Raw genomic sequence first — 19188 nt, 5'->3', positions numbered from 1 at the left:
CCCCGCAGTCATCACCCGCAATGACCGTGCCCGCTGTATCGTCAGAGCTGAGGAGGTCTAAAAGAACGATCCGGCCTCCAGAAGGACCGAATCTTTAATTGACTCCACGTCACCCCGCTGGACTTGATATTTGTAACAGGGGGTGAATGTGGTGAATGTACTTCACCTAAGACATAAGCTGTCTGTATAATGATGTGACCCATGACCTGGAAGTGATGATACGGGCTACTTCCCGGTACTGTACTGGAACCCCGGTGGGCTCTGCCCCTGGCTCCGCCCTCACCGGGGCCATATATAGCCCGGCCACCTGTGGGTGGCACTCATTTGTACAGCCGACTCTGGCAGGCGGGTTCATGGTTATTAAAGCCTAATGTTCACTTGTTCTCACGGTCTCACAGTGAATTGATGGTATAACAATCTCTAAATTTATTTTTTGTTATAAAGGAAAACATTTTTTTTATCTTGACAAAAATATTTCTGACGCCGATTAGCAAGGAGTTTCATTTGGCCTGAGCATTGGTTTTTTCCAATTCCACTTCCACGCACGTTGTACTCCAGTTGTACTCCAGTGCCCCCGAGTTTTCAGCTTCCTGTGCCTCAGAGGAATGAACTTCAGAAGCTGCAAGTTCCATTTTAGTTTCAGAGCACAACATTGTGAAATAACACAAGGGGACAATAGAGAGAAGTAAACTTCGCAGCTGGAGAGCCCAGACCAATGCAGATCATTTACTTAGGGCAGCACGGTAGCATGGTGGTTAGCATAAATGCTTCACAGCTCCAGGGTCCCAGGTTCGATTCCCGGCTGGGTCACTGTCTGTGCGGAGTCTGCACGTCCTCCCCGTGTGTGCGTGGGTTTCCCCGGGTGCTCCGGTTTCCTCCCACAGTCCAAAGATGTGCGGGTTAGGTGGATTGGGCATGTTAAATTGCCTGTAGTGTCCTAAAAGGTAAGGTTAAGGGGGGAGGGGTTGTTGGGTTAGGGTATAGGGTGGATATGTGGGTTTGAGTAGGGTGATCATTGCTCGGCACAACATCGAGGGCCGAAGGGCCTGTTCTGTGCTGTACTGTTCTATGTTCTATGTCCTTTTCTATCCTGAAGTGACTTCCTCTTCCTGGGAGAGGGCTCGAGGGATCCTGCCTCCCCCCTGGTCCCTCGCCCAACTGATTGGCCTTCATGTGGTGAACCCTGACCTTTAGCGATACCATAAAATGGGAAACAAAGCACCAATCGCCATTGTTTTCTGTTAGGCGACCAACCAATTTTCACCCCTTTTATACTTAAAATTACCCCAAACCTGTTTATCGGCTATCAGACCGAGGAAGGCTTCACACCGAGGCTCCACACAAAGGCGTCAGGGCTTCCCTGACCCTCTCTTACGGGAGGTGCTGACCCAACTGCTATTGGCTAAGCCTGCATCAATCTTGGGCCTCTGAGCTACAACAACAACAACAACACCACCCACGAAGCCTGATCAGTAGGCCTGTCCGTGCTGATTGGACATATTTTGGATATTCTATCCCAGGACCACCTGTCTCCAACTAGTCAGGCCAGTCAAACAGTCATTTTTCCCTCATCGACGATAAATCTATTCGGAGAAAATTAAGAAGAAACAAATCGCAATCGAAGGGGCCATTCAGTTTCTTCTCCCGATGCCCCGGAAATTCATCTAAAATTCCTGGAGACTCCAGGACAGTTTTGGAAGGTTGGTAACGCTATTCATTCATGACGAATAACGCTATGAACGTTCATTCATATCAACACTGACTTTTCTTTTACCGTCTCCAACTAAATAATACATTGCCGCCGTTATTCTATCCGAGATAGAATGATAGAATGATTACCCACAGGGGAAGATTGATTAGGCTGGGGAAAAAAAACAGGAGTCTAAGGGGCCTCACGGTAGCATGGTGGTTAGCATCAATGCTTCACAGCTCCAGGGCCCCAGGTTCGATTCCCGGCTGGGTCACTGTCTGTGTGGAGTCTGCACGTCCTCCCCGTGTGTGCGTGGGTTTCCTCCGGGTGCTCCGGTTTCCTCCCACAGTCCAAAGATGTGCGGGTTAGGTGGATTGGCCATGCTAAAATTGCCCGTAGTGTAAGGTTAATGGGGGGATTGTTGGGTTACGGGTATACGGGTTACGTGGGTTTAAGTAGGGTGATCATTGCTCGGCACAACATCGAGGGCCGAAGGGCCTGTTCTGTGCTGTACTGTTCTATGTTCTAAGGGATGACCTGTTTGCGGTTCTTCAAGATTACGAAAGGGTCTTTTTACAGGGCAGGCGTCAAGATGGTCCCACTTTCGGGCGAGACCAGAACGAGTGGCCGTAAAGATGATGTCGTCATCCAATTAAACCAATCGGGAATTCGAGAGACACTTCTTCACCAGAATGTGGATCTCACTATTACAACAACCACTTGCATTTATACAACGTTTTTAATGTAGTTGAAAGGTCCCAGCATGTTTCGCAAGAGCAGGTCTCAAAAGAAAATGTAACATTCGACCACAAGACGTGGGAACAGAAGTTAGAGCATTCGCCGCATTGAGTCTGTTCAATGTGGAGCCGCATGAGGCGGTAATCGGACAGTCACCCAACACTTTTTGGTGAAAAGGGCAGGGTTGGAGTAGAGTCCCGAAGGAGGAAACTGAGGCTTAGTGAGCTAATTTCAGAACTGAGGGCCTCGGTAACTCAAGGCACGGCCGCCAATGCTGGAGTGCTTAAAATTGGGGTCGCTCAATAGGCCAGAGTTGCAGGAGCACAGATATCTCAGGGGGCTCTAAGGCTGGAGGAGACTGAAGAGATAGGAAGGGGCAAGGCCATGGATGGATTTGAAAATAAACAAGGGATGAGAATTTTAAAATCAAGGTGTTGTTTGACCGGGAGGAAGCTAGATCAGAACATGAGGGAGAGCAAGGAATAGAAGGATATATTGATGGGGTTTACTGAAAAGGAGCGAGGAGACCCACTTGGAGCATAAGCACCAACGTTAATCTGTTGCGCCTCATGATTTGTTACTGTTCTGTAAATACTTTGCAATATCTTGTATTCCTACATCAGTAATGTTTACCATTCTCGGAAATTGTTCACATGAGAGAGACGGGGTGATCTGTCTCGTGTTGACCGGGGATGTGGTACTAACAAAAGTATCCAGTATCAAATTGATCGAGTGCAGCGGAAACTCATCTGGTCATTACTTTTTAAAAGAAATTGTCCGATATAACAATGGTTTTCAAAAGGAGAGATTAAATCAAACTCGGATAAGGAAAACTGCCGAACCTGACATAGGCCCAGTTAGGCCCAGCAAAGTTCAGAGGCGCCCGTATTACCATGGTAACATATGCCCCAAGTCTGTTCAATATAACCCCATGCAAAGAACGTGACACGGTCTTCACTAATACAGGAAATAGCTGTTGCAATCAATAACAGAAGCATTTTTTAAATGTCATTTTGCGGATGGGTTTCTTGACGCACGCATTGTTCTGCGGCTGCCTTTCAGAATGGAGACTGGCATCGTGACGTCAGTGCAAATCTGGGGAATGTGAAAATAATGGGAGTTAGACAGATGCCAACAACTGATTTGTTGTCAAGTTTTTTTCCCTCTCCCCTCCTATCGGCAAAGCACTGACTGATGTCGGCGTCCGAAATGCCCTCTGCTATCTCATCCTAAAATGTGACCATACTGAGAATTGACCGGCTGATTAACTATGAGTGCCTCGCAGTTGGGCTTGATCCTGTTAATATATTCCAACCTGATCTTGCCCTTGTCCAACATCCATTCAAATGTTGCATGCACATACCACCATCCAAAAAAACAAACATGCATCTACCTGTGTACACACACACATACGTGTGTGAATGCACATATCTGTATATCTATGCATGCACACTTATACTAGCATGTACATGCACACACAAATGTAATTATGGAAGAATACACACATATAGCACAATCGCTTCACAGTTCCAGGGTCCCAGGTTCGATTCTGGCTTGGGTCCGTGCGGAGTCTGCACATCCTCCCCGTGTCTGCGTGGGTTTCCTCCGGGTGCTGCGGTTCCTTCCCACAGTCCAAAGATGTGCAGGTTAGGTGGACTGGCCATGATAAATTGCCCTTACTGTCCAAAATTGCCCTTAGTGTTGGGTGGGGTTACCGGGTTATGGGGATAGGGTGGAGGTGTTAACCTTGGATAGGGTGCTCTTTCCAGGAGCCGGTGCAGACTCAATGGGCCGAATGGCCTCCTTCTGCACTGTAAATTCTATGATATAGACATGTCTATACATGTGCACACATGTAGAAACGTGTATCACTGTGTATGCACACAAATGTACCTACACAACCTACAGAGGTTGTTCATGAAGGCCTCGTCTTCTCAACATTGCCCCTCGCCTGAGGTGTGGTGACCCTCAGGTTAAATCACCACCAGTCAGCCCTCCCCCCTCAAAGGGGAAAGCAGCCGATGGTCATCTGGGACTATGGCGACTTTACCTTACCTTTTACCTGCACATGCGCACACAAGTATACATACATATATATGGGGCTGGTTTAGCTCACTGGGCTAAATCGTTGGCTTTCAAAGCAGACCAAGGCAGGCCAGCAGCACGGTTCGATTCCCGTACCAGCCTCCCCGAACAGGCGCCGGAATGTGGCGACTAGGGGCTTTTCACAGTAACTTCATTGAAGCCTACTTGTGACAATAAGCGATTTTCATTTCATTTCATATATACCTGTGCTTGTACATATACACATAAATATATCTTTGTGTGTGCACACACATACATACATGCATATACCTGTGTATGAACACACACACACTGCCAGCCAACTCAGCACAAATTGGGGATGGAATTTTTGGCGATTCCGAATTCGCAGCAGAAATTTCAGTGCTGCTCAGGGATTAGGGCAAATGAAGGGTCGCGCCTTTGGAAAATGTCACACCGATGGCTCCAAGCCCAGCCTTGGTGCAGGAGGATTGCATTGAATCAGTATTTGCGAAGGGAGATTGTAGCATAGTGATATTCTCACCCGACCAGTGCTAACCACTGTGCCTTATGCCACCCCAATTCCCGGAGCCATGAGGACAATTCCCACTGTTAGAGTCCTTCCTATTTATTCCCTAATTTCCCCTTTCTTTTATTTTGCTGCTCTTATTTTGATCCGTGGATGATTAATGGACATGTCTCTTTAAGGCAAGCAGCCAGTATCTTTATTTCAAGCGGAAGAATCCCAGACGTTACAGGAGAGCTCACTTTGCTAGTCTGTGCTGGTTTAAACAGAAGCTGCAGACTTGTCGGAATGAGAGAGAGAGATGGCGTGGGATTTGGTTTGATTGATTGACAATGAATTGACCCAAAAGGCCGTACTCTGCTTGGTGACAGGATCCTATCCCATTGGAATGCTTTTCAGAGTCGTAAGGAGCTTCAGTTTTGATTCTGGCATCCCAGAGGCAAGAGTGCCTCCTCTCTCTCCATAAAACCTGCTGTGAGTGCTGTACCTCTGAACTTGCAGAGAAACCATCACTGCAAAACTAAGACTCGAGCCTGCTATCCCTCTCCACAAAGTCCATGAGTGTTGTACTTTATCTCTCTCCGGACAAGCTGTGACTACTGCATTTCTAAACCACAGAGAACCCGAATGAATGAATCTACAGAGAAGACAAGTAGAGGCTGCACACAGAGACTTTAACCTACAAACATGCTGTGAAGGAAGCTGTGCTAAAAATAATCATCTGAAACATTACTTATGATTTTTACCCCTTTCCACCCCTTTGTGTTTGTCTGGCCTGTGTGTGTGTGTGTGTGTGTGTGCGTAGAGAGTGAGGGCAAGTTAAAGTGGGGGGTTAGGTATTAGTTAACAGTTAACAAGTTGTATTTGCTGCATATTTCATAAATAAACAGTAATTTTGTTTACATTTACACACCTGGTGACTGTAATTATTGGGCAGTCAAGGGCCAAAGATTTTGGGTATTTTTCTAAGAATTTATGGTTAATTCACTTGTGTTGTGACTCTGGGTCAAGTGGGGCTGGAATTGACCGTACACTAGCCCGTGGGGGTGGGGTCATAACACCATCACGGCAGCTGGTGGAACTTAAACTAAATTGATAAAATCTGTAATTGAAAGCTAGTCTCAGTAATGGCGACCATGAAACTACCAATGATTGTCTTTTTTAAAAATCCATCTGCTTCACTAATGCTCTTTAGGGAAGGAAATCTGCCGTCCTTGCCTGGTCTGGCCTACATCTGACTCCATACCTTGTCATATGAGTACCTTTAAGAAATGGATGTTTAAGCAATGTACCTTTAAGAAATGGATCAGCTCGTATTACTGAAGTGATGTCAGAGGGTGGGGGGAGCTGAGTTGAGCTCGCTTCTGCTTTTAGTTTCAGTTTGAGAGAGCAGCTGAAAAGTGCCTGGCTGGTTTGCTGAGAGCTACATGAAGAAAAAGAGCTTGGGTGTGTCGGTGTTTGCAGTGAGCTGGATTAGCTGTGATCTATGCCAGGAAAGACTATCTCTGAATCATTTGGGTGATTAAAACTCATAATAGGGGGCTTCACGGTAGCATGGTGGTTAGCATCAATGCTTCACAGCTCCAGGGTCCCAGGTTCGATTCCCGGCTGGGTCACTGTCTGTGTGGAGTCTGCACGTCCTCCCCGTGTGTGCGTGGGTTTCCTCCGGGTGCTCCGGTTTCCTCCCACAGTCCAAAGATGTGCGGGTTAGGTGGATTGGCCATGCTAAATTGCCCGTAGTGTAAGGTTAATGGGGGGATTGTTGGGTTACGGGTATACGGGTTAAATGGGTTTAAGTGGGGTGATCATTGCTCGGCACAACATCGAGGGCCGAAGGGCCTGTTCTGTGCTGTACTGTTCTATGTTCTAATAGTAATGTCTTTAACCTGATGTGTTTCTGTTTAAAAGTGTTAACTTTTGGAGGTTTGAAGGAACATTTTGAGGGATTATTTAGTGTTGTATTATTTTCGGGGTTATCTTTGAAGTAAGGGGTGGTAAGTGATCCAATGTTTATTTTAAAAGGTTAAGTTGAATTCATGGAATAAACATTGTTTTGTGTTTAAAAACCCACATGTCCATAATTGTCATACCACACGTGTGCTTTACAACCAACAATACATTAAAGGGAGAGGTTGGTTGAACTCCATGATACATTTTGGGGTTCTGAAACCGCTGCTCTCATAACACCTACAGCAAGTAATGTGGTTGACCATCAACTACCCTCTGAAATAGGGGGAACTGGGGGAACAGATCGAAGACGGGACATGGGCTGATGCCCTGGAGAGGGTTAATTCTTCCTCCTCGTGTGCGCGGCTTAGCCTCATCCAATTCAAAGTGCTGCACCGGGCCCACATGACTGGGATGAGGATGAGTAGGTTCTTTGGGGGTGAAGACAGGTGTGTCAGGTGCTCGGGGAGTCCAGCGAACCATGCCCATATGTTCTGGGCATGCCCGGCACTGGAGGAGTTCTGGAAGGGGGTGGCGAGGACGGTGTCGAGGGTGGTGGGATCCAGGGTCAAGCCAGGATGGGGACTCGCGATCTTTGGGGTTGGGGTAGAGCCGGGAGTGCAGGAGGCGAAAGAGGCCGGTGTGCTGGCCTTTGCGTCCCTAGTAGCCCGGCGAAGGATTTTGCTACAATGGAAGGATGCGAGGCCCCCAAGCGTGGAGACCTGGATCAATGACATGGCGGGGTTTATTAAGCTAGAGAAGGTCAAATTTGCCCTGAGAGGAACGGTACAAGGGTTCTTTAGGCGGTGGCAACCTTTCCTCGACTTTCTGGCTCAACGATAGGGTACTGGGACAGTAGCAGCAGCAACCCAGGGGGGAGGGGGAGAAGGGGGAGGGAAAAGGGGGGGGGGAACGATGACTATGTTTGTTTATTTAATTTTAATTTATTTTTAAGTTCTCTTGTGGGGGGGATGTGATACATGCGTTGATACAGTTTGGGGGATGTTACAGTTGTTATGGGTTATTTTGTTGCATTTCATTGTTTGTTATATTTTATATTTTCTGTAAAAAAATTCCAATAAAAATTATTTAAAAAAAAACTACCCTCTGAAATAGCCCAGCGAGCCACTCAGTTCAAGGGCAATTAGGGATGGGCAACAAATGTTGGCTTTGTCATCAACATCTCAAAAAAAAGAATACATTTTAAAAATGAACTGTTTCGACAAGGAAGTATATGATAAAAAAAGGGGTTTTTTTTGGCCTAAACCTCAGATATTGACGTTTGCACAAGACTATTACTTGAATATATAAAAAGGCACATAAATACGAATTTGGATTCCAACCGGCCCCTACAAACCAAATAAGGGTAACCAGTAAGTCTGATGAGTGAAAGGGAAAAGTGAAACTCTTCGGAAGTTTGGGGACAAATCAAATTCCTCAAGACAGAGTGGTGGGCAGATGGCTCTGGCTAAGCAGTGTAGTGTCTGCCCTGCCAGTGCTTTCACATTGCACCTTGGGCGCCTGAAATGGGAACGTCTCCCAGCGCTAACGGCCCTCGGCTCAACGGGAGCAAAGTTCACTCATATCAAAGGGAAGGGAGTTACTCCACAAACTGCATTCACCATTCTCGAAGATGTCCATAGTCGGAGCTCCCAGCTGAAGAGGGGGATTTGAAGCCTCGATAAGTCTGAGCAGGGCAGATATTTCGGCGTCCAAGTGATTGACCGTCCGTTCTATATTCTGAAGTAAGCAAGAGAGGAAGAAAGAAATCAAACTAAAAATCATCTGCCGTCGGCTAACAAGAGAAAAGAACCTGCATTTATAACAGTGCTTTTCACAATCTCAGTATTGTGTACCCAATTCATTTTTTCCAATTCAGGAGCAATTTAGCGTGGCCAATCCACCTAACCTGCACATCTTTGGGTTTTGGGGGCGACACCCACACAAACACGGGGAGAATGTGTAAACTCCACACGGAGAGTGACCCAGAGCCGGGATCGAACCTGGGACCTCGGTGCCGTGAGGCTGCAGGGCTAACCCACTGCGCCACCGTGTTGCCCTTTCACAATCTCAGTATGCCCCAAAGTGTTTCCAGCCAATGACGTAATTCTGGAATGTAGGGAACAAGACAGCCAATTTGTGCACAGCAAGATTCCACAACACAGCAATGAAATAATAACTAGATGATTTTTTTTTTTAAATTTAGAGTATCCAATTCTTATTTTCCCCCCACAATTTAGGAGCAATTTAGCGTGGCCAATCTACCTACTCTGCATATCCTTGGGTTGTGGGGGTGAGACCCACGCAGACACTGGGAGAATGTGCAAACTCTACACGGACAGTGACGTGGGGTCGGGATTGAACCCGGGCCCTCGGCGGAGTGAGGCAGCAGTGCTAACCGCTGCACCACGTGCCGCCTGAAATAATAACTAGGTGCAATTCCCATTTCCATTTGCCTTGACATTTAATTAGTCCTGCCTTACTTTTGTTTTTTACTCTCTTTTCATGTCCTCTGTATTTTTCCCAAACCTCTAACTGTTTCTAATTCTGACAAAAGGCCATCAACCTGAAATGTATAACGTTTTTAAAAAAGGGTCAATTTAGCGTGGCCATTCCACCAACCAATCTGGGTTGTGGGGGTGAGGCCCACGCAGACATGGGGAGAATGTGCAAACTCCACACAGACAGTGACCAGGGGCCGGGAACGAACCCGGATCTTTGGCGCCGTGAGGCAGCAGTGCTAGCCCACTGCGCCGCCCATCAATCTGAAATATTAACTGGTCTCTTTCTTCAGATGCTGCCCAACCTGCTTTCTGGCATCTTCTGTTTTTATTTCAGATTTCCTGCATCTGCAGTAGTTTGCTTTTGATGACAAGATAATCTATTTTTAGTGATGCAAGTTGAGACTGGGACACTGGGGAGAGCTCCCTGCATTTCTTGCTGTGCGCTCGGATCTTTTATATTCAACTAAGATGGACAGTTTAATATCTCCTCTGAAAAAATGATGCACCCTCATATTGCACTGTCAGCCAATATGCTCCCCTTAAGCCATTGGAGTGGGGTCACAATCATCTGATTCTAGGCCATAACCCACACTGATTAACCCTCACCTAAAGTGTTAACCTAAAACCTCTATTAGACACTGCAACTAATTACAATTCCAACATGTTCTGGTTTTATTTCAGTTATTTATTTTTAAAATTGGAGACTGAAAAGTGTCCTTTTGTTTCTCCAAAGTTGTGACACATCTGCGGAAAGGATTAGGCGAAAGACTGGGGAGACTAGGCGCAGACTTTTTTTTCCTTCTTTTTAAAAATAAATTTAGAGTACCCAATTATTTTTCCAATTAAGGGGCAATTTAGCGTGGCCAATCCACCTAGCCTGCACATCTTTGGGTTGCGGGGGTGAAAGCCATGGGGAGAATGTGCAAACTCCACACGGACAGTGACCCAGGGCCGGGATTCAAACCTGGGTCCTCAGCGCCGCAGTCCCAGTGCTAACCACTGCGTCTCATGCCACCCGACTATACGCAGACTTGCAGTGATCGCTTTGGGGAATGACCTTCCTATTGCTTACCATTTCAATTCAACATCTTGCTCTCCTGCTCGGTCCTTGGCCTGCTATAATATTCCAGTGAAGACAAAGGAAAGCTAGAGGGAAAGCACTTAGAGTCTCCTGCACTCAACATTGAGTTCAACAACTTCAAACCATGAACTCTGTCCTCCATTTTGATTCCCCGGTGCCAGCCTGTATCTTATGCAGATTTTGCTTTCATGCAGCACTAACCTTTATTCTGCTATTAACATTACCACTCTCTTTTGTCTTGTGTGATGTGTTATCTGTGCTGGTCTAACATCGACTGCAACTGGATGCAGTAAAACGAAAAACAGGCTTCCGACACAGGAGATGGTCCAACACTGTTTTATTGAACCTGTTGATTGCTGTACATAATCTGCTGTGGGTTGACACTCTATTAACCTAACGGATAACCTCCTACTGGCTTGACCAGACGAGCTCTCTACCACATGGTGATGATGTTCATTGGCCTGTGCACTGCGTCTATCTCCCTAGCCGTGTCCTGTGAGAGAGAGAGGGCCTTAATGCCCTGTGGGCTTTATAGTGGTGGTGTCCTGTCTGGGGATTGGTTGTTCTGTGTCGTGTGTGTTCATTGGTTATCCTCTGTGTCAATCACTGCCTGTCTGCATCTCATGATATACATGAGTGGATATTATGACATTGTGTTTCATTACATATTTGTCATTTAATTGCTCTGGAGCTCCAACCTATCCCTGACCTTCTATTTTGACCTGTTTACCCCCCCCCCCCCCCTTTTCAACAACATTTCTACCTCCCTCTAGTTCTGAAGCAGAGTCAAACGAGACACTTGGCAGCACAAGTGGTTAGCACAGTTGCTGCACAGCTCCAGGGCCCCAGGTTCGATTCCCGGCTTGGGTCACTGTCTGTGCGGAGTCTGCACGTTCTCCCCGTGTCTGCGTGGGTTTCCTCCGGGTGCTCCGGTTTCCTCCCACTGTCCAAAGACGTGCAGGTTAGGGTGGATTGGCCATGCTAAATTGCCCTTAGTGTCCAAAAACGTTAGGTGGGGTTACGAGGTTACAGGGATAGGGTGGAGGTGTGGGCTTAAGTGGGGTGCTCTTTCCAAGGGCTGGTAAAGACTCGATGGGCTGAATGGCCTCCTTCTGCACTGTAAAGTCTATGATTCTATGAATTCTGTACGTTAAACATTAACTCTGTTTCTCTCCCAACAGATGCGACCAGAGCTGCTGGGTTTTGCGAGCATTTATTTCAAACTTCGAGCACCAGCAACACTTTGCTGGAATATTAGACAAAAAGGGTTGGATGGAGGTTCTTGTGGAGCATGAAATTCCAGCGTAGACCAAATGGGCTGAATATTTACCACAATGTAAATTCTCTGCAATCATCCATTGTAGCATCTCTTATACATACCGTAACCTTGCGTTGCTAAGCTCAAAAACAGGAAATGGGCTTGTGTTACCTTTTCTACAATGTCCAACCGTTTGTGGAGCGTCTTATCATGTTCGCACCAGTGCGTGTCATCCCTCTGTTGGACTGTTTCTGAAATGAGTAGGTCATCAATCAATCAATACATCCTCTCTCTCTCCGCACTCTACCTGACTCACTCATTCTCTCTCTTTCCCGCAGTTCAGGTAGTAAACAGTAGCAGAATTAACTAAAAGTCACATCACTATATGTGAAAATGGCCCATTGGGTCTGTACCGACCCTTCGAAAGACACCCTACCTAGGCCTAAACCCCACCCTATTCCTGCAACCCTAAGGGACAATTTAGCATGGCCAATCCACCTAACCTGCACATCTTGGGAGTATGTATTTTTTTAAATTTAGAGTACCCAATTCATTTTTTCCAATTAAGGGGCAATTTAGTGTGGCTAATTCACCTACTCTGCACATAGAACATACATAGAACATAACAGGCCCTTCAGCCCACGATGTTGTGCCGACCATTTATCCTAATCTAAGATCACCCTAACCTACACCCATTCAATTTACTGCTGTCCATGTGCCTGTCCAAGAGTCGCTTAAATGTCTCTAATGACTCTGACTCCACCACCTCTGCTGGCAGTGCATTCCACGCACCCACCACTCTCTGTGTAAAGAGCCTACCTCTGACATCTCCCCTATACCTTCCTCCAATCATCTTAAAATTTATTTGGGTTGTGGGGACAAAACCCACGCAAACATGGGGAGAATGTGCAAACTCCACACGGACAGTGACCCAGAGCCGGGATCGAACCTGGGACCTTAGCGCCATGAGGCTGCAGGGCTAACCCACTGCGCCACCATGCTGCCCTTGACTTGGAACTATAATCGTTGTTCCTTCGCTGCCAACGTGTCAAAATCTTGGATCCCACAATGAGATCTACATCTGCCTGAGAGGCGGGGGGGGGCCTTGATTTAATATCTTATCCAATAGATAACAGCGCCTTGAAACCGTACTGGGACATCAGTATTGTTTGATTTGCTCATGTCCTTGAGTGGGACTCGAACCCACAACTTCTATGGTTCAAAAGCAAAACTGCCACCAGCTGCAGCTTTATCATAGAATACATAAGGTGGAGAAGGTCATTTGGTCCAGCGAGTCTGCATTGACCCTCTTAAAGAGCACCCAACTAGGCCCACTCCCACACAAACCTTTGGACACAAAGGGGCAATTTAGCATGGCCAATCATAATAATAATAATCTTTATTATTAGTAGGCTTACATTAACATTGCAATTAAGTTACTGGGGAAAAGGGCAGCACGGTGGCACAGTGGTTAGCATTGCTGCCTACGGCGCTGAGGACCGGGTTCGAATCCTGGTCCTGGGTCACAGTCTGTGTGGAGTTTGCACGTTCTCCCCGTGTTTGCGTGGGTTTCACCCCTACAACCCAAAGTTGTGCAGGTTAGGTGGATTGGCCACGCTAAATTGTCCCAAAATTGGAAAAGATAATTGGGTACTCTACATTTATTTTTTTTTAAAGTTACTGGGAAAAGCCCCTAGTTGCCACACTCCGACGCCTGTTCGGGTACACAGAGAGAGAATTCAGAATGTCCAATTCACCAAACAAGTCTTTCAGGACTTATGGGAGGAAACCAGAGCACCCGGAGGAAACCCACACAGGCAAGGGGAGAACGTGCAGACTCCGCACAGACAGTGACCCAAGTGGGAGGTGAACCTGGCACCCAGGTGCCGTGAAACAACAGTGCTAACTACTGTGCTACTGTGCCACCCACCTGACCTGCACATCTTTGGACTGCGGGAGGAAACCGGAGCACCCGGAGGAAACCCACGCAGACACGGGGAGAATGTGCAGACTCTGCACAGACAGTCACCTGAGGCCGGAATTGAACCCGGGGCCCTGGCTCTGTGAAGCAGCAGTGCTAAACATTGTGCTGCCGTAATCTTGGTTCAGGCATATGGGGACTAATTTCAAAGTTTGCAAATGATACAGTGCTCGGAAATATAGAAGACAAAGGATAAGAACAGATTTGTAGTGAAATCGACAGACAAGGTGGAAGACTAAATTTAACATGGAGGAGTGTGAAGTGATTCACTTTGACAGGAAGAATGAGGTGAAGCAAAAGAAATTAAATGGTAAGGGACACAAGGGCAGAGGGAGCGGGAATGTATGCACACAAAGCTGTCTGCAAGACGTAAAAACAGAAAATGCTGGATAAACCCAACAGGACTGGCAGCATCTGGGAGGAGAGAAACAGAGTTAATGTTTCGAGCTGGCATGACTCTCCTTCAGAGCTGAAGAGGGGTAGATGTGTGATGGATTATAGGGGAAGCGGGGTGTGGGGCAGAATAGAAGGTCAGGGCAAACTTGGAGCTAAGGACAGATCGACAAAGATGTCAGGGACACAAGGCTGGTGGCGACATTCAGGGAAACGCCAAGAGGGAAATGGACAGCAACAAAGGTGAACATGGTGAAAGGGACAAAAAGAAATCCCGTCGGAGAGGAGAGCGGCACTTCCTCAAGGAAGCCATTCCTGGAAGAGAAACGGCAGTGAAAGAGACATGGGGAACCCTTGACTTTATAGATAGAGGAATATTATTCAAAAGGAAGAAAGCTATGCTAAACGTTTATGCAGTATTGGTCAGGCCAGAGTTGGAGTATTGTGGCTAGTTCTGGGCACCATATTCACGGACGAATGTCAAGGCCTTGGACAGGGTGCAAAGAAAACTAGTTTCTCAGTGGGTTAATTCACCGGGTTGTATAGTATTGAACCAAGCAAATCCCAATTTAGATCCAATCTAGGCAGAGCAATGATGTCCAATTAGGCTTTTAAATCTAAATTCTGTTTTTTAATAAAAATGTGTGTATATTAATATCAACTGGAAGATGGTCTGAAATAGGATTACTCTTAAAAGGAAGACCTTTGGACAAAGCAGGAAGGATGTTCACAAGTTCAGTGCTATGCACTGGTTTTAACATCAGAGGGCTCCCTCCACCAAAGGAAGAGGGGAGACACGAGACAGTACGAGAGCTGAGATTAGGGCAGGCCATGGGGTAATGAACAGAAATGCTTAAAATGCAAACAAGAGACATTATGGCAGAGATTCAGACTCTTTCCGAGTTATCATAAAAAATTAGGCTAGTGTCAGTGAAGCAATATAACCAGAAAGACTTTGCAATGAGAAGCTTGCTGAAAATGGGCAAGTTAGTGGAATGCAACAAGGGCGCAATGATAAAAGCATCTACTCATTTGTCTATTGCAATGCTGATTATAGTGTTTGAGTTCACTGTTAATTAGTGTAAGAAAAACAGGTTACAATGAGGGCGGTGCGCCCATTGCAATGAGGTGACATTATAATTAAGGTGCTGTCGCGGGGTCCACCTTGTAATTAATGTGGATTGTAATAAAGGTTCGAGACTTGGAAACTGGCTTTGATCAGGCAGTCCTGGGCTGCACTAAGAGTTTAGAATTCCCTGTTTATTCTCTAACAGTTCCGGGGCACTGAGAGATTTGCTTTGCTGTCTCCCACTAAGCTGACCCGACACATATTGGTCACAGAGACCACTGTCTCTCATAGTCACCCCTGGAGCAAACAGAGGAACTGGGCTCAGACTGTTTCCTATAGTCACCCCTGGGGTACATTGAGGACTGGGATCACTATCTCCCATTGTCATCACTGAAAGTCTTAGAACTTAGAACTTAGAACAGTACAGCACAGAACAGGCCCTTCGGCCCTCGATGTTGTGCCGAGCCATGATCACCCTACTCAAACCCACGTATCCACCCTATACCCGTAACCCAACAACCCCCCCCTTAACCTTACTTTTTATGGCAATTTAGCCTGGCCAATCCACCTAACCCGCACATCTTTGGACTGTGGGAGGAAACCGGAGCACCCGGAGGAAACCCACGCACACACGGGGAGGACGTGCAGACTCCGCACAGACAGTGACCCAGCCGGGAATCGAACCTGGGACCCTGGAGCTGTGAAGCATTTATGCTAACCACCATGCTACCATGTCTGGGGATGTTATTTCCCATACTCATTCTTGGGGTACATTGAGAAATTGGGCATACTTGTCTCCTATAACTTTGGGCAGCAAGGTGGCACAGTGGTTAACACTGCTGCCTCACAGCACCACGGACCCGGGTTTGATTCCAGCCTTGGGGTGATTGTGCGGAGTTTGCACGTTCTCCCTATGGCTGCGTGGGTTTTTCCTCCGAGTGCTCTGGTTTCCTCCCACAGTTCAAAGATTTAAAAAAAATAAATTTTGAGTATCCAATTCATTTATTCCAATTAAGGGGCAATTTAGCGTGGTCAATCCACCTACCCTGCACACCTTTGGGTTGTGGGGGCAAAACCCACACAAACACGGGGAGAGTGTGCAAACTCCACATGGACAGTGACCCAGAGCCGGATCGCACCTGGGACCTCGGCGCCGTGAGGCAGCAGGGCTAACCCACTACGCCACCGTGCTGCCCTCACAGTTCAATGATATGCAGGTTAAGTGGATTGACCATGATCAATGCCCAGGGTTACGAGATAGGGTGGGTTTAGGTGGAGTGCTCTTTTGGAGGGTCGGTACAGACTTGATGGGCCAAATGCCCTCCTTCTGAACTGTAGTGATTCTATGGGTTCATAGTCATCCTTAGCATACACTGAGGAATTGGGGACACTTAATAATAATAATCTTTATTGTCACAAGTAGGTTTACATTAACACTGCAATGAAGTTACTGTGAAAAGCCCCGTGTTGCCACATTCTGGCGCCTGTTCGGGTACACAGAGGGAGAATTCAGAATGGCCAATTCACCTAACAGTACATGTCGCCCACAGTCACCCCTGAGGTCTCCAAAGCAACTGTTTGGCACTTTGGGACCCCTCGGGATAATGGATTAGGGAGGTGGTGGCATAGTGGCATTGTCACTGGACTAGCAACCAGAGACCCAGAGTGTCGCTCTGGGGACCCAGGTTCAAATCCCGCCACTGCAGATGCTGAAATTTGAATTCAGTAAAAAAAAATCTGGAATTAAAGGTCGAACGGTGACCATGAAACCATTGTCGTAAAAACCCATTTGGTTCACCAACGTCCTTTAGGGAAGGAAATCTGCTGTCCTTACATGTCTGACCTACATGTGACTCCAGACCCCACACAGCGATGTGTGTGACTCTTAACTGCCCTCAGAAGGGCCATTAGGGATGGTCAATAAATGCTGGCACAGCCTGCCACACCCGGGTCCCATAAACAAATAAAAAAGGGTCGAGGGGCAGCACAGTGGTTAGCATTGCTCCCTCACGGCGCTGAGGTCCCAGGTTCGATCCCGGCTCTGGGTCCCTGTCCGTGTGGAGTTTGCACATTCTCCTCGTGTCTGCGTGGGTTTCGCCCCCATAACCCAAAGATGTGCAGGCTAGGTGGATTGGCCACGCTAAATTTCCCCTTAATTGGAAAAAAATGAATTGGGTACTCTAAAGTTTTTTTTAAAAAGGGGCCGAGAAAACACTCCTCCCAAATCTATTTTCTCCCTCTCACCTCCCTTAACTTAAAGTTACACTGTCTTTCAACCAAACACGTTTCTCTTTCAATGTTCTGAACCTTTCTGCGCCTTCAAATTCCTAACACTCTGCCTTATTTCATTCTCAAACAATTGAGTATATTGAAACGTTTCTCATTAGACCCCAAGCTATAAATCCAACAATAAAAATAAATAAAGTTCTCCCCCCCCCCCCCCCACCCATCAAAAAAAGAAATAGGAACGCGAGTAGGAAATAGCAAATAGGGGCGGGGATAATGTTTATTTCATCACCGAGCTGGTTAAATAGATACATTCCAAAGTGCGAGAGACGCTGTAAAGAGCCGAGCTACCCACAGAGTGACTCCAGTGAGTCTCACCTACCAGTCGCGGCCAGTCCCAAGAGCAGCACGGTGGTAGAGAAAGCCCACACTTCCCACATGGTGAGGGCTCAGCCTCTTTCAATCCCCCACCCTCTCCGGTCTTCAGAAGCTGGCAGGGACAGAGAGAGCGAGAGAAATACTCGTGCAGGAGACCTTCCAGGTTCCAGCTCCAAACTGCGCCCTTCCTGTTGCAATAGCTTGGCTGTGGCGATTTAAATCATTGACCACTCCCACCCTGGGAGTGCTCTGTGACTTCTTCACTCCTCACACCCTCTTGTTTTGATTGCAGCTGTTCTGGAAACTATTGCTAAGAGCTCCAGTGAGATTGAAGTGCTCATATTTTGATCAGCCAAGAATCCCATTGATACGAGTTTCTAGTGGGGGGAGAGAGGAGGGGGTTCATACTTTCCGTTGTCGGGGCAACACAGCCCTCTTTTTGCCCTCACGGGTAAAGATCCCATGGCACTGTTCAAAGAAAAACAGGGGGGTGCTCTCCCCGGTGCCAGGGCAGCACGGTGGCACAGTGGTTAGCACTGCCGCCTTGCGGCGCCGAGGACCCGGGTTCAATCCTGGTCCCGGGTCACTGTCCCTGTGGAGTTTGCACATTCTCCCCGTGTCTGCGTGGGTCTCGCCCCCCACAACCCAAAGATGCGCAGGGTAGGTGGATTGGTCACGCTAAATTGGCCCTTAATTGGGGAAAAAAAAAATTGGGTACTCTAAATTTATAAAAAGAAACAGTTTTTTAAATTATGAAGCGTTTCGACAGGTTTCATAGGGAAAGACTGATTGGGAAGTCAGCGATGAGGCGTCATCAGTTAAAATTACAATAAAGGAGGGACTGGGAATGGGCGGTACTGTGGCGCAGAGGTTAGCACTGCTGCCTCACAGCGGCGAGGTTCCAGGTTCGATCCCGGCCCCGGGTCGCTGTCCGTGTGGAGTTTGCACATTCTCCCCGTGTCTGCGTGGGTTTCACCCCCACAACCCAAAAAAGATTTATAGGGTAGGTGAATTGGCCAGGCTAAATTGCCCCTCAATTGGAAAAAAAATTGGGCACTCGACATTTTTCAAAAAATGAGTTCTCCCCCTTGTCCATGGACAGTTTTTACCCTTCAACCAATGCCCGAAAACAGTTCAAATGATCATTATCTCATGGATGTTTGTGGGATCTTGCTCTGCACAAATTAGCTGCTTTGTGACAACAGCACTCTGAATGTATGACTCTGACCATCAGGGCAGTCACTGCTGAGCCCTAATGCTTCCATCAGAGATAGGTCATAGATCATAGAATTTACATTGCAGAAGGAGCCCATTCGGGCCATCAGGTCTGCACCGGCCCTTGGAAAGAGCACCT

At 47.1% G+C, this 19188-nt stretch overlaps 1 protein-coding gene across 1 annotated transcript; it reads right to left on the bottom strand.

Moving 5' to 3' along the window:
- Nucleotides 1-2410: 2410 nt before the first annotated feature.
- On the bottom strand, nucleotides 2411-18062 carry LOC119956153 (placenta-specific protein 9-like). The gene is made up of 4 exons (XM_038783066.1): nucleotides 17839-18062; nucleotides 11959-12038; nucleotides 8567-8684; nucleotides 2411-3523 (listed from the first exon to the last, which is right to left on the bottom strand). The coding sequence occupies exons 1-4, from the start codon at nucleotides 17894-17896 to the stop codon at nucleotides 3513-3515; spliced, it is 267 nt and encodes an 88-aa protein (XP_038638994.1). The 5' UTR covers nucleotides 17897-18062; the 3' UTR covers nucleotides 2411-3512.
- Between the last annotated feature and the right edge of the window lie 1126 nt (nucleotides 18063-19188).

The sequence above is a fragment of the Scyliorhinus canicula genome, chromosome 22, assembly GCF_902713615.1.
Source record: "Scyliorhinus canicula chromosome 22, sScyCan1.1, whole genome shotgun sequence".
In the NCBI taxonomy this organism is placed as follows: domain Eukaryota; kingdom Metazoa; phylum Chordata; class Chondrichthyes; order Carcharhiniformes; family Scyliorhinidae; genus Scyliorhinus; species Scyliorhinus canicula.
The sequence above is the reverse complement of the archived record's forward strand: the minus strand, read 5'-3'. Positions and strand labels throughout refer to the sequence as shown.